Genomic DNA, 15,415 nt, shown 5'->3' on the forward strand with positions numbered 1-15,415 from the left:
TCAAGTCCACATTGCCTGTGAGTGTTATGACCCTACATATTACAAAGTATTGTACCTTCCTGCAATGTAGGAAATACTATCTGCAAAGAAAGTGGAATATGTATGCAACAGTCACAAACATAAGAAAAAAGAACCCCACACCTTCCATTTTAATCTGTAAGGAATTAAACACACAGATTAACTTCATCCAAATGTTTGTTTCTACGTAATATTTCCCTCTTTCTGTGCAATACTTGACACAAGAAAATTACTAGTAATACTGATACTTCTGGAGTACTGTATGGCTTGCATCTTCCTCCTACAGACTTTTCTAGCTCCCTGTACCAGACAGATACCGCAGTGACCGTCAGCCAACTAAATTGAGCTTTCTGACAATGCCTTTGCTGTGGCTAACTTACCAGCTCAGCAAAAATCCACTGTCACTCCAAGGTAGTAAGATAATAAGTCACAGAATTACACAATTTGCACTTGCTAATTGATTTTTATTTTTTTTTTAAAGCTGAATTATTCTTACTCATCGTGTATCTTATTTTATAATTCTCTTTCCAAACTCAAGTCTGTGTAGAGCTACTCCATGGGGTTTCATGTCACGTTCATTTTACAAGCAGGATGATTTAAGCTGTCATTTCCATTACTCCAAGTGTTCAATTGATTACTACATCACGGTCTTTCAAGCCATGGTAGATGATAATTTTTCTGGTATCTTGACAATCAGTTTTAAATTTTATCATTGTATAACTTACAATGTTGGTACAGTAAGGGATGCAAAAGTGTTCTATTAAAATGAGTATGTTCACATAGTTCAAAGATACACCAAAACTTAGTCTGATTCTGTATACACGTACTTATCTACTCAGTGGATACAGCTTAATCAGAAAATCTTCAAAAACATGACATTTTATTTGTAATTTTTCAGAACATAACCATATTTTTCTACTTATTCCAACCTCAGTTAGTTTGACTGTCCCAAACAAAAATGACTGTACACTTAATAAAATGGCCTGTGTTCGGGAAGCTTGTTTCATTTAATGCAAAAGCTGGAAGACACAGAGTAAGCAAAACTGGGCATGCCAGGCAACATGGTTTGTGGTACAATCCTGGAGTGCTGAACCTCTCAAATACCAACAAAATGGGTTGGCTGCTCTCCAAATTGCATCAACTACATTATTTTAATGTAGGATTTCCTTAGATGTAATAATTTAAAATGTAGGAGGCTGTAGAAATAAGAATTCAAACCAGAGGTATGCCTTTTATAGCTGTATACACATGATAAAGAGCAAAACTGCATCAGAAATGGGGAAATAAACAAACAAACAAAACTCAAACATAAAAATATCAAATCTAATTCCTTAATTTTTGAAAATACTATAGGCTGATATTAGGATCTCCATACTGGTTCAATCAAGTTGGTGTCTCAGCTACAAAGAATGAGAAAAACTCTCTGCAAGACAAGTTCTTCTATCAATAAATGCAAAATTTGAAGCTGCCATTTAAGTAATATAAAGTAATTCTAACTAATTACTTGATACACAACATAATTAGCTCATGCAATAAATTACAGAATAAAAGCAAGAGGTTACTTAATTGTCTGAATAATGGTAATAATGACATTTCTGAGGCTTTTAACAGTGAATTAATAGCTGAAAACCAAAATTAATGGCCTAAGGTAAAGACAAAAAACCAGAATTTCCTGCTGTCAGTACTTGAATGAAAAAAAGTAATTAACAATTAACCTATTATAAGCCCTTTATTTTACGTTCTTTTTATTTGGAATGAATCTGATAATTCAGTGTTGACCTTTATTTTAGTGGTCCCCTATTTCTGAGGTAAACAAAACCCTTTCCCCGTGCCTCTTCTAACTTCCTAACTCCAAATCTTATGGCATTTGATCCACTCTAGTACTAAGAAATGCTAATATGCAAGGATATGTGATACCCCAACACTTCAATACACATTTCAATATGGAATTCCAGTCACTGCTTCCAAATCACCATCTTCCAAATCTATCTTAAATAACTATCTGCAGTCATATTCAGTAACTTCATGTTAAAACGTATCAGATGTTTTGAAACCTCCAAGATATCAATTTAAAGTATTTAATATGTCACTAGTAAATGTAAAGCTATAAACAATCACAATATCTTAACAATCACTCACAGACAATTTTGCAAACGTTTGTGGGTCTGCAAATCTGATGATCCACTATGTTAAAGTTATTTCTGGTAACAAGATACCAGCTTTTGCTGTAGTATATTATTATTCAAAGTGTAAGATAATTACACTACTACATTGACTTGCATGCAAAGAGCCTCAACTATCTTAACCAACAGCTAAGTTTTATTTGAGCCACAGAATTCATACAGTGGATGATCCAGAAACCAGACTTGGAAGCTTTGCTGTCTTCCCTGGGGTGTCATGACATTCAACAGGAAAGGAAATAGTATGTAAATCTGAACAGCAGAGCTTTATCTCCAGTCTTTCATATGAGTTCACCTTCTCTTTAGCTCACCTATGGTGATGAGAGCAATCCACGCTCTCCTGGGAATATTTTGTTAAGGCTACCTTCTGATAGCCTTCTCTGTCTGGGGTTTAAAGACATGTAGTGTCCAGTTTCTGTAATGTTTTGAATTGGCACAGTCATCGGCAAACCTCAAAATCATTAAGTGAACTAACTAAAACTCAAACCAGTGTAACCTGTAAAACTTTATTCGTTTTTCTTATTGAGCTAGAATTAGATCTGTGACAGTTCTAAACATAACAATGTACCATATTTTATGTGTCTTTAACTAAAACATAGGGTTAGCAAATTTAAGCTGGAACATCCCTATCTATGAGATTAATAGTCCATGTTTCCAATATTCTAAAAATGTTAATCTAAATACAAATGATTGATTTTCCCCTCAGAGCTTAAACATACACTGGTTACATATGTGATGAGTAACACATGAGCTGAGGAAAAACATGACGATTTCAATTGATTTTAGAACTTTGGTATCTTGCTAAATGAGAGTCTTGGTCTGAAGTACTGCTGTGCTGGATTCTTATAAAAACCTATTAATCGATAATTTCCAACAAACTGGAGAATAAAGGTAATCTTAGACCTTTACCTTGGAAAGCTAACTTTTGTAGAGTGTTCTTACTGAAGCGAGATCAGCTTGTACAAAGTGAAGCAAGCTGCCTCATACTTACATGGGGATCAAAGTCTTCAGATGAATACAGGGTTAACAGACCACCTCACATCTTGGTGAGCTTCTTGCAGTCCCTGACAGAGAGGTTCTTAGAAATGTTAGTTAATTAATATGCTTACACCACAGGCAGATTACTTTGACTATCCTGTAGAAAGTGTGAGGATGAGGCTGTCCATAAGAGCAGTTAGGCATGGAGTTAACGTAAGTTAACAAGTTAACCCAACAGCCTGCACAAATGCTCCTGTTCTCTGGTAAATGAGAAGCCATTTACAGCCCTAATCCACAGCACAGTACTTTAAATTATCTCATATTGTGCAACCCTCATATTTCCAGATAAGCATGAGATAATCTGAAGTCCTAAAAGTAACTAACCCCTGCCCCATATTTAGATTAGTTGTTATCCTTCATTCTGAGGATCTTCCATGGTTTCAAGAAAATCTATTTAAAGGTTTCTTTAAAGTTTGAAGACTGCAAAAGAGATCATTGGGAATTTAAAAAAAAAAATTAAAAATAAATTTTAAAAAAAAGTGTTTCTTTAAAACAGAGAACAAATCTTCCAGATTCTCTTTCCTCTCCTGTTCCCATCTCCCTTTACACTCACAAATCATTCATGATGATGATGATAAAACCTCTATAGCATCACCAACTGAAAACTGGTTTAGGTAACAAATTTAAATTCACACTACATCAGAGAAGCCAACACATCCTATTTAATCAGAAACCTAACTTGCATACAAAATCGGATATTTTAAATGAAGTGTATATTTTACCTGCATAATTGAAAGGGAGGTGCACTCTTGATAACTTACAAAGAGAAATCTTATCTAATTCAAATCACTCTGTGGTTGTACTAGACCAGCTAAGGAGCTGGGGAAATACTGATGGCAGAAGTGTTTAAATCATTATTTTAATCCAGATCAACAGTGAGCTTTTGAATCAAATCTCACAATTGTCTCCATTTACTGTGCTTGTGTTTCACAACACAGAGCAGTCTTAAAATACATGAACTAGACTCTTTGTCAATGAAACTAGATATATTCCTAAAATGAATCTCCTGATCTAATGTTCTACAAGTGTTAGGTAAGAGACACACCAAGAGAACTGCTTGTGAAACTATAGTCTAACTTGCACAGAATGGATCTCACTCCTCTTTAGAGAAGTACATCAAAGACAGTCTGCCTAAATCAACCCTGAGGTACTCAGAGACAGAGTAATCTTGGATTTGAGTAAAGATAACATTTTCAGTATTAACGAGATCAAGAGTGTTATATAAGACTTTTTAATTCATCAGAAACCTGTCAATTAGTCTGCAATACACGTACTAGTTTTTCATCATAGAAACCATGATTTCCTCCAGACTGCTTGTAAACAATGACTAGGTGGTGTGTGACTACAACTTGCCTGATCAAGATAAAAAGCGCTACCATCCCGGATCTCTCGTCGCTGTTTGAGGTCAGTTTCTGTGGTGTCCCTTGATAGTGCAATATATTCAACCTCCCGCTTCGTTAGCTCCTGTGGACAAGAGTCTGAAGTTACCACAAAAATAAGATTATAACCCCAGAAAGTGAACTTTAACAATAGGTCTAGTGGTATAATAGTACAAAAAGTTCTAGGCAGCAGCACAGTGAATTGAAATAACTCTGAACAAAATCTAATCTCTCATATTTTTAAAATGTTCACAGTGTGTTCTGCCTCAAACAAATTGGTTTGAATTTCTGCTCGATAAACTTTTATTTTCCCCAAACCTGTTCTAAAAACATAATAACCAGCTATATATTCTTTCCATTGAACATCTGTAACATCCTGTAAGATAACCTTCTGGTTCTGGACTCTGAAAAACAATCAGCATCTGCAAATCATGAATGAAAATCAGAAGTTTTCCATAAAACATAGAAAAGCTTCAACTCTCACTCAGTAACACTTATACTGTGACTCAGTTGTGATATTACCTGTATATGCTTTGTCAGTACCCTGATGAACTGTATCGTTCTTCTCTCCCTTTAATGACATGAGATGCAGTTTGTATGTGTAAAATTATAGATTGTTTAAAAAGTCAGAACCCTTGGCTTATTGTTTTGTTAATTTTGATTCAATATGAGATATGCTTAGAATTTTCCATCTTAAAGGAAAACAAACAAACAAACAAACAAACCAACCAAACCATGCATTTATACCTGATGTTTCTGCCATTTCCAACCTGGGCTAGCATGCATTCTGCTAGGAAACAGATTAATCCCGAAATGCTCTTAGCCCTTATGCCTCAACAAAAGGTGTGATATAGTTAACAGATCTCTCTTAAGAGGCAACTTTTAACTACAGCTGTATAAAGAAATAGAGCAAAGATATAAAAAGAAAATTAAAATTATTTCCTTTCCATTTTCTCAGTGCCTACTGGTTACAAAGCCACCAATTCCTTTATGCTGCAGGTAGATAAAACTGGACTTTCTTGTAATTGAAGGGAAAAAAAACAGAAAGTGAAATACAAGAGAGTTTTCTTCAACAATTAGTCCCGTGTAAGAACACGTACTATTAGCTTTCAGCAATAGCCCATAAAAGTGTTCCAGGCTTATGTAGTTTCTTTAAAGGGATCACAGTGTGTATCAGCTCACGTGCAAAGACCAGTCTTCACGTAATTGTTTGGCATGGCACTGAAACAGTAACTGCAGCCTTCCTAACATAGCTCGAGTACATAAAAACAGCGATACAAATACTGACATACGTTCTATGTCCCATGCCCGGATATCAGGTGTTTCCTAAGTCCTCTTTTTAGGTTATACCAAACTCTTCTCAATTATTTTAAGGAGTGCATCTAGCTATTAAGTAGTGTATCTGGTTTGCTGAAGAGATCTTTGCTCCCTTTCCAAAGCTCACAATCTTGCAGCTTTCTCTTGGACGTTTTATCTCTGAGAACTAGTCTTTGAATTAGTATCTTTTGATTTTTTAAATGTAAAGCTGATCTTTATGACAATTGTTCACATAACTCCATTTGTGGTCCATCTACCCAACTGGACTCTATATAGAGCTCATGGCAAAGTCCTACCCATGTCACCTTTTGGGGCAGACAACCCCCTTTTCCTGATAATTTAAAAGCACAGACAATTGAAAAGTGAAATTTTGCACACGGTGCTGCCATGGTTCATGCAGATGGATGTAGGCAAGTCCTTCCCACATTCCAAGGGAGGATCATACATGCATCTACTGTTTCTAATCACTTATAACTGTTCCCAAATGTTACTCAGAACACTCCTCTCCTAAATCCTTTCCTTCACTTCTTTTTTTATATAATGAAGCAAAACCAATTTGTTGCCTGTAACAGCAGGCAGATATCTTAATCTTCTAACATACATAATGCCTAGAACAAACTGTTTCTCCATTTGTGATAGCATATGGTAACACAGTTTTCCAACTTTTTTTCCCCCTGGAGTTTAAGCAGAAAAACATGTATTGAAATATCTGTACTTTCTATTTGTCCCTAACAAAAATTGAACTTTGGAAAGCACATCTATGGAAGAACTTATTTACCTCCTAAGTAGCTTGCTGTAAGATTTTCTAGGACTACTTTTTACAATTTGGCTAGTAATAAAATGATTAACTGACATCAGTGACTACATCTCCATGAATTTAAACCAACATACTTACCAGATACTGCATGGCAATAGATCGCCGGAGAGGCCCAGGAGGACCAATAAGAAAGACATCTTGGCCAAGAAGATCTTTCTGCATTATCCATCTCAAATGGTGGACTACAGACTGGGCCAATGAATCTGTCACTTTGAAACACAAAGACAGAACACATTATTTAATTTTGAAAAATGTCATATACCTGGGCATTCACACATTATTTTGCTCTTATTTGCAAAAATAAAACAAAGACACAAAGATGTGCTGCCCTAAAGTTGGACAGCTGAAAAGCAGGGAATTCCACACACCATACATATTAGACTGCTTAATGTACATATAAGTTTATATACCTATCTTACCTGTTGCCTTTTTGTCCGCTCAACTTCATTCTTCAAAAAAAACCCCAACAAAAACAGGAAAATAATGTTGTTGATTCTCATTTCACATTAAACTGATCAACTCAAAGACTGGGTTTTATTACCCAATGTTGACTGGACTCCTCAGCATCAGTTAATGTAATATAGATATGTTATTACTAATTTGTAAAATATCAATCCAGCCTACATCCCAATGCTTCTTTGAATCATGAACACAAAAAAAAATACTGTGCTTGCATCAGAATAAGATTAATGTTTGGGGATATATTTGATTTGCTGTTTACTTAAAAGACAGCTGCATTCCTCTTTAGATTTTGACAAAATAAAACACATAATTAAATTGTCAAAGCAATTAAAACCTTGCAATATCACTACGCCAATATCACACAGCTTCCAAAATCATAATAAAATAAAACTCAAAGCAGATCCACTTATTTCTATTAAGAATACAACTCCCATATTATTTTTAAAAGCAATAGCCTGATTATCACAGCATCACAGAACAGCTGGGGTTGGAAGGGACCTCTGGAGATCATCCAGTTCAAACCACCTGCTAAAGCAGGTTCACCAGAGCAGATCACACAGGAATGTGTCCAGGTGGGTTTTGAATGTCTCCAGAGAAGGAGACTCCAAAGCCTCTCTGGGCAGCCTGTGCCAGCGCTCTGGTACCCTCAAAGTAAAGACGTTTCTCCTCATATTCAGATGGAACCTTCAGTCTGTGCCCTTTGCCCCTCATCCTGTTGTTGGGCATCATCAAAAGCAGTCAGGTCCCATCCTCTTGACATCCACCCTTAAATATAATTAATATTATAATATTATATATGTGATATATAATATTATAATTAATAATATAATTAAACTAAAACCTTTACCTTGTGTATACAAATGTTGGCAGTACTGTGCAGAAAGAGCACACTGAATGGGGGCACCATTCCCACTGCCACACATCACTCTCTCCCCAGAATATTCCTTCCCATACGCTCTAGCAAAGCCTGGCCCTTTCTCAGACCCAAGCAAAAAGCACTAGTGCAGGAGGAAAAGAAGACTACAAGCAAGCCAGGAGGGCGATTTACATATGCATGAACATATATGGTTCCTTTCGGCACAGTCTGACAAGACTGATGATGGGGTTTGAAGCTGGAGCCTCCAAGGGTGGTGTCTTGAATGCTGAAGTACAGTAAGAAAGAAGCAAAGGCAATGAAATTTTCAAATGAACACTTGGTTATTTACCTTTTTTCATTGTGGCTACCGGTTGCAATTAGAAGACAAAATTTTAAAATCAAGCCTCAAGTTTTACATCAGCTTTCCCGATGCAGCACGTGTGGGGGAGAGTTCAGCACCGCAGCAATAGTTCCCCTCAGCTCTCAGGGGTTTCAGTTCACCCTCGAAACTTTGTACACCAGAATTAAATTCCTTTTTTGTAAGATCATAGAAACAGTACCAAATGACTGTATGAGATACAAGAAGGGTTTTTCAAGCATAAAGGTGGCTAACGAAAACTTTATAAACATTTTTAACTGAATGTTTTGATGTGGCACTCAGGAAAACCACTTGAAATCTTCCACTTGCAGGGAAATCTATATCCTTAAAAACAATATGAACAGGAAAAATACACACACATAGGCAATAAATCTTTGTGTTAGGATTAGCAGAATAATTGTAAATAAACATTTCAACCTTGGTCTGGTTTGTTTTTAAGTAACTTCCACTGACATGCCCAGGATTAGTTCTCACATATGGTATGGTAAGATCATATGAATATAAGAATATTTTCTTCTTCTTCACTGCAATACTGTTTTCCAAAAGTTATACACCTAACACATACCACACACAACAAGTCAAATATAAATAAATTCCTCACAGAGAATAACATGCTCTTTTCTACGAGATTTTCAAGAAAACTAAAAAAGCTCCTACAACATCTATTCTTTGGGAAATAAAGGGCAATACATGACACCAGAAGAACTGCTCTGTCAAAACTTCACTACTGGACAGGTATGGTAATTTGAAAAGCACCACAGAAATAAAAAGTATTATATTAAAAGTACCATTAAAATTGCAAAACAGAGATCTCACTGAGAAGCTTGTTCATTATTAGTCTACCTGTTGTATGGATATGACAATGTGCCTCTACTGTATTTTTACAATAGCTCTTCTCAAAAATAAAATTAAAAAAAATAATTTTAAAAAAGTTACTTTACTTAAGGAGGTCAAATAAGCTTGAAAATCTTGCTGAAACACTCAATTATTTCACATCAAAAGTCATGCATTAGAAGCACTGCAAAAACAGCTTTGGCAGCATGACAGTACAAATGCCTCTGGTGTAATTCACATAAATACGTGTAGCCATCTTTTTTTCTTTTTAGGATGGCCTCAAGAAAAAACTTGGGTCAGATTTAAAAGCAGTACTATAAATAGAAACAACATTTAAGAGTGTTCAGCAGCATCTGCAAGACAAACTGTCATGTAAAAGAGAACATAAGTGTACAGCATCCAAAAAAACCCCTAAAATTTTAGGAACATGATCCCCCGGCAAACCTGAATATATAAGGCACTTATATTCTTGTCATTGTGTTTAAACAGTCCAAATTTTGTCCAAAATATTAATATGCAAAATCACAGCCAGCACACTGACCATCTGCAAACTCACTCCAAGGAAGCCCATTACAAATAATGTGGAAAATTCAAAGCAAGTATTCCCTAAGGTGAATTGTCATGATAGCAGCTTCCACTTTTCAGTTCCTTCTGTTCTAACGTGGGTTTGGGAATACTGGCACATGTCATATCTGCACATCGCTCCAGGTATTAAGCCTATTTCAGTTTCCCAGTTATGTCCTTCTAAAATCAGAAGAATATAAGATTTTCTTTGTACATGCAATGTATGCTGCATAAACTGTTTCCAAAGCACAGTATGCTTTTCAAAAGGAACTTGAGATGCACATACACGTATCTTTAATACCATTTCTATATATTTAGACTATTTTTACTGTGGCCTCTACATTGAAAAGCTTTTACGTTTTCTCTAACATGACTTGAAAAAGATTTCTGTTCAAGTACCGTATATTAACTTCACTACAAGCAGTATATAATCATATTCTATGACATTTAGAAGACAGGGCATATTAGCTGAAAGAAGCATCAGTATGTATATTACAGGAATTTTTATTAATTATCCCACGAGTCAGATAGCATCTAACGCAAACTGGGTTTGTACAATCTGTTTAGTGGCACTCTGCTGATTTGCACCAGTTGAGTAGCTGGCCCTATATTCTTAATCTGCAGGATGGTGCGTAGGAAGCCTCTAGTGTATTCTCAAAGACGCCATCTGGCACATGCAGGAGAGTAGTCGGTGCTACAATTTGCTATTCCTGTGTATCAAGGATGGCCAGCGAAAGAAATCGCATGATATTGCTTTGTAATATGTGATAAGTAGGACAACACCTAGCAGAATCTGCACAAACAATTCGTGAAGTGAGTAGCTGAAGCTGAGTGGAGAAATCCCCAAATAAGAAAAGAAGAAAATGTTGTAGATGGATTTTGAAGCAAATGTAGCAGCTGCTGTTGTTTGATCCACAAATCAGCTTTTGATAAAACCAAGACTGAAATGGCTATGCTGGCCTCGGAAATGTTCCAGTTCACTCATACTCGAACTCTTGGCACACGCTACACTCACTGAAGCCATAAGATGCACTGGAGATAGCAGGCAGCATCTGCTGGCAAGTCCTTGTGTCCCACCTACAGAAGAAATACTATAAATGAAGGAGACACCTACCTCTTCCCACTGTTCAGAGGCAGTTACACGAAATGATTCCTGAGAATATCTATTCCAGATGTGGTACAAAATACATTAGAGCCCATGTCCCTGTATGACTCTAGTTTGGTCAATCACTTAATAACCAACATGCACTTAGAAGACATCAATATATATAATTTTCAACAGAATAAAAAAGATCTCAGCATACCCTGAACATTTGCTAAAGTGCATATTCAGAGCCTGAGAATGGTTACTTTATTGGGGGAGGCAAAAATTCATGAGGGGGAAAAAGATCTCCTCCCCATCCAGTTACCAAAGGGGTCTTTTAGATTTTCCTGGCAGGTTGCAGTACATCCCGCACAGAGGGTGGCCACAGTAAAATACGCTTGAGGAAGGAGGGAACAGGTAGAGAGGCCTTTGCCTAAAAACATAAACACACTCCGAAAAGGTAAAATGCTCACTGAGTCTATTTCACTGCTTGTTGAGGCTGGGGGACCATGAAGGAAGAGAGCGATACAATGAAGGAGGCAGTGTGGCCAAGGTAAGGAGGGAGGCGCTCCGGTGTGTCCTGCTGTCAGCTGCTTTCATTTGGCACTTCACACGTAAAACGCTGCTGCTCTTCCAATTTTATGCTGATGCCCAGAGCCCAAAGAGTTTACAAAGTCTCACAGTGCAGTTGCTTCACAGACAGTTTTCACTGGAATACTATTTTTCCTCATAAATTTTTCATGGAAATGGTCTTCATTCCAAAAATTTTTGTTCTTGCGATGGTGAGGAAACAAGCCGCGAGTGTTTGCGGGGGCTTAGAAAGGGGGAGGTTACTCCTTGGATAAGACCATAAAACTCATTTATCATTTATTCCTCCGAGTCAATTGCTTCAAAGGAAGGTATAAGATGTACACAGGTAAATCATATTTCTCCATGTGAGTATAAATGAAAAGATAATATAAAGTAATCATGTAAAACCAAATAGCTTTCTGGAAGGGACACGGAATGGGATTCAGAAGACTAAATTTCTCTTAGTTACATATAAACATGGAATAAACGAAACTATTCTGAGCTGGATGTAAAACTCATAGGTAAATACGCAGCCAGAGCAGTTAGCTGCAGCTCAGACTCCAACTGGAGGGACATATTGTGTCTGCTTTTGAGCACAACAGCTCAGTACAGCCCTGAAAAGTTCAAGAGATTCTAGAAAAGAGTAAGAAGAATTACCAAAAGTCTGGAAGACATGGAAGAGTTAAATAATTCAGTCTAGAGAAGGAGCGACTGAAAATCATAACAACTGTTTTCCAATATGCCAGACAGAATCACAGTGAAGAAAAAAGTAATCTGTACATCATGGTTATGTCAGATAGAACAAGGCCCAGGGAACTGAAATATGTCCAAAAAGATCTAAATGAGGCATCAGGAAAAGCTTTTTTCACAAAAGAATGGTTAATTACTACAGCAAAGTGTGCAGAGAAGTTCTAGAACCTACACTGCTGGCACATTTTAATGAAAGGAGACCAAACATCTCTCAGGAATGGTTCGGACTGAGCAGACCTTGCTCTGAGGCACAAGGAACGGTGTAGAACACTCCCTGAGCTCCACCTTCACTGAAGGTTTCCATGTCCATCTGTGCCTTACTCTTAGTGTAGAAAAAAAGGGATAATGGTGTAGAAAAAAACCCACTATTTCAGATTCTGGATTAGGTGGTGCCAGCCAAGTAGCAGATCAGTTGCCAGCCTACATGAAAACTCCAGCTGCTGAAATAATTCCCACCTCTGACAACAGGCATCCTTCCTTACACTAGGAAAGAAGAAATGCAATGACAAAAATCTTCATTAGTGCAAAATTCTGGTCATCCTGCAATACAACCTGTCTCTCTAATGTGTTGCACTCTGATACTCAGGTTTAAAGTAAGCAGAAAGAAGAATGAACACACGTTCCAGTGCAAATCTGAATCTACCCCGAGCAATACCTGAACACACACGCTTGTCCCTGCTCCAGGACACCGGGATGTTTCACTGTTAAGACAATACTGATCTTTCAGGTGAAGAATAAATAACAGGAACTGCTGGCATCACTGAGCCTACTACAGAGAAATAACTTCAATTTCTTCAATATTAAAATAATTCCCTTTCAAGCACAGAAATCCAGTTAGTGCTACCTTTTTGCGTCCATTATTACACATACAAACTTTCTATTTAAATTTCTCACAATAATTAGTTTTTCATACATCTCAAGTGACAAAAATAACAGGAATTATCGCCTAACTCTTTGTATACATGCGTGTTATGTTTGATCACACACTGGGGAGGGTGCTCAGACTCAGGACACCTGGCACAAAACCACGCACTGTTGGAAATTAATCTTCCACAATTCAATGTAGCTGCATGTAACACGACTACAGCCAAACTCCCAAGTGCACTTGCACCTTCACAGAGCAGCAGAGCTGATGTGGTGTTGGATGAGAACAACTCTTTTCCTGCTGTAATAAGGATTTACCTTCATTAAACAAAGTGTCCTGGAGGAGCTATATTAGGAATTGTTTTGTCACGATCAGTAAATACTCCTGTACCTGGGAAGGAATAACCCCAGGCACCAGTACAGGTTAGGGGTGGATCTGCTGGAAAGCAGCTTTGCAGAGAAAGACTTGGGAGTTCTGGTCAACAACAGGTTGACCATGAGTCAACAATGTGCCCTTGTGGCCAAGAAGGCCAATAGTATCCTGAGGTGCATTATGAAGAGTGTGACCAGCAGGTCAAGGGAGGTTCTCCTGCCCCTCTACTCAGCCCTGGTGAGACCACATCTGGAGCACTGTGTCGAGTTCTGAGCTCCCCAGTTTAAGAAGGACAAGGAATTACTGGAGGGAGTCCAGTGGTGGGCTACGAAGATGATCAGGGGTCTGCAGCACGTTTCATAAGAGGAGAGACTGAGAAAGCTGGGTCTGTTCAGCCTGGAGAAGAGAAGGCTGAGGGGGGATCTCATCAATGTTTATAAATATCTCAAGGGTGGGTGGCAAGAGGATGGGACCAGACTCCTTTCAGTGGTGTCCAACGATAGGATGAGGGTCAGTGGACACAGACTGAAGCACAGGAGGTTCCATCTAACCATGAGGAGAAACTTCTTTACTTGGACGGTGCCAGAGCACTGGAACAGGCTGCCCAGAGAGGCTGTGGAGTCGTCTTCTCTGGAGACATTCAAAACCCACTTGGATGTGGTCCTTTGCAGCCTACTCCAAGTGAATCTGCTGTAGCAGATGGGCTGGACTAGATGATCTCCAGAGGTCCCTTCCAACCCCAACCATTCTGTGATTCCGTGAAATATCAGGTAGATTGTAATTTCCATACAATTTCCAGAAACCATTAACGAAAGCAGTGCACTGACATGAAGTCAATGTATAAAAAAACCAAAATCAACGTGCATTCTCACAATTCAATTTTAGATCTAAACTATTATGTAAAGCCACACAAAGTTTCTTCAAAGTACAATTAAAGAAGCAGCTGTGCTTTTCAGGCATGGTGATATTTTAAAAATTTAGGTTTTATTTTTACTGATAAAAGAAAAAGCAGTGCAAAAATAAATGCCCTCATTCTAGAATGTGCCAGACAGAGCTATGACAGAAATCCCATTAAAAAATCCCCTTGTGTATGACTCATTTTTAATTGTCACTTATAAAAAAAATAAAAGCAATTTATATTTTATGCACCTTTAATTATCATCTTGCAATAAAAAGCCATTTGCCAACAATAGTAAAACAAATTAATATTTTACATTAACACACAAAATGGAGTACTTCATACAGAACTTGCTAGGCACCTAGCGTAAAACCTCAAAAAGCAAAGACATGAAAACTCAAGGTAATCAGCAGTACTTATCTATTTCTGAAAAATGTTACAAGGCTCAATAAAGGAGTTAAAAATCAGCGTAATATGATAACACAAAAATTAAATATTTTGGTATAAATTACATGACAAACTGACAAATTTAAATTTGGTAGGTATTTAACATATTTACATTCCTTACTGTATGACTTTTTTTTCAGATCTTTAAGGCTATTTTTAAGCCTAGAGTAACGATGCTGTGTTTAGAATAAGTTGTAATGTCCCTAAAATTTGCTGTAAATTATAGATACTTTAATGTGGCTTTTATGTGGCAGAATAACATAAGAATAATCATGCTATTCTACAAAAAAGATGAGCTAGAAAACAATATCATATGCAGCACAAGTAAATGAACTGTGACCGCTTTAATTCCCTCCTTTTAGTTCTTAATCCACTGCAAACATTACAATGTCTGACACCTTTTTTGGGATATTTCTCACTTAAGTGGATGACCAAATTATTTCCAGTCTTAGTTCAAAAGAAATCAGGTAAGTACCTTGGCCATTTCAATATTAGTTACTATAATAAAATTTCAAAATATGTAATATTTCAGTTTAGAGATCAGTGTAAATATGCAAGTATGTTCAACTACTTTACACCAAAACA

General features: G+C 37.1%; 1 protein-coding gene across 1 annotated transcript in view; it reads right to left on the reverse strand.

The window, feature by feature from the left end:
• Positions 1–15,415, reverse strand: part of VWA8 (von Willebrand factor A domain containing 8) — a gene marked incomplete at both ends in the record, with an annotated part of 186,826 nt that overhangs the window by 158,422 nt on the left and 12,989 nt on the right. Inside the window, 2 exons of the mRNA XM_080349876.1 lie at positions 4,583–4,700; positions 6,828–6,958. Of these exons, the coding sequence (XP_080206002.1) occupies positions 4,583–4,700; positions 6,828–6,958 (249 nt within the window). The remainder of the gene's footprint in view (positions 1–4,582; positions 4,701–6,827; positions 6,959–15,415) is intronic.

The sequence above is a fragment of the Nesoenas mayeri genome (genome assembly GCF_963082525.1).
Source record: "Nesoenas mayeri genome assembly, chromosome: 1".
NCBI lineage: Eukaryota > Metazoa > Chordata > Aves > Columbiformes > Columbidae > Nesoenas > Nesoenas mayeri.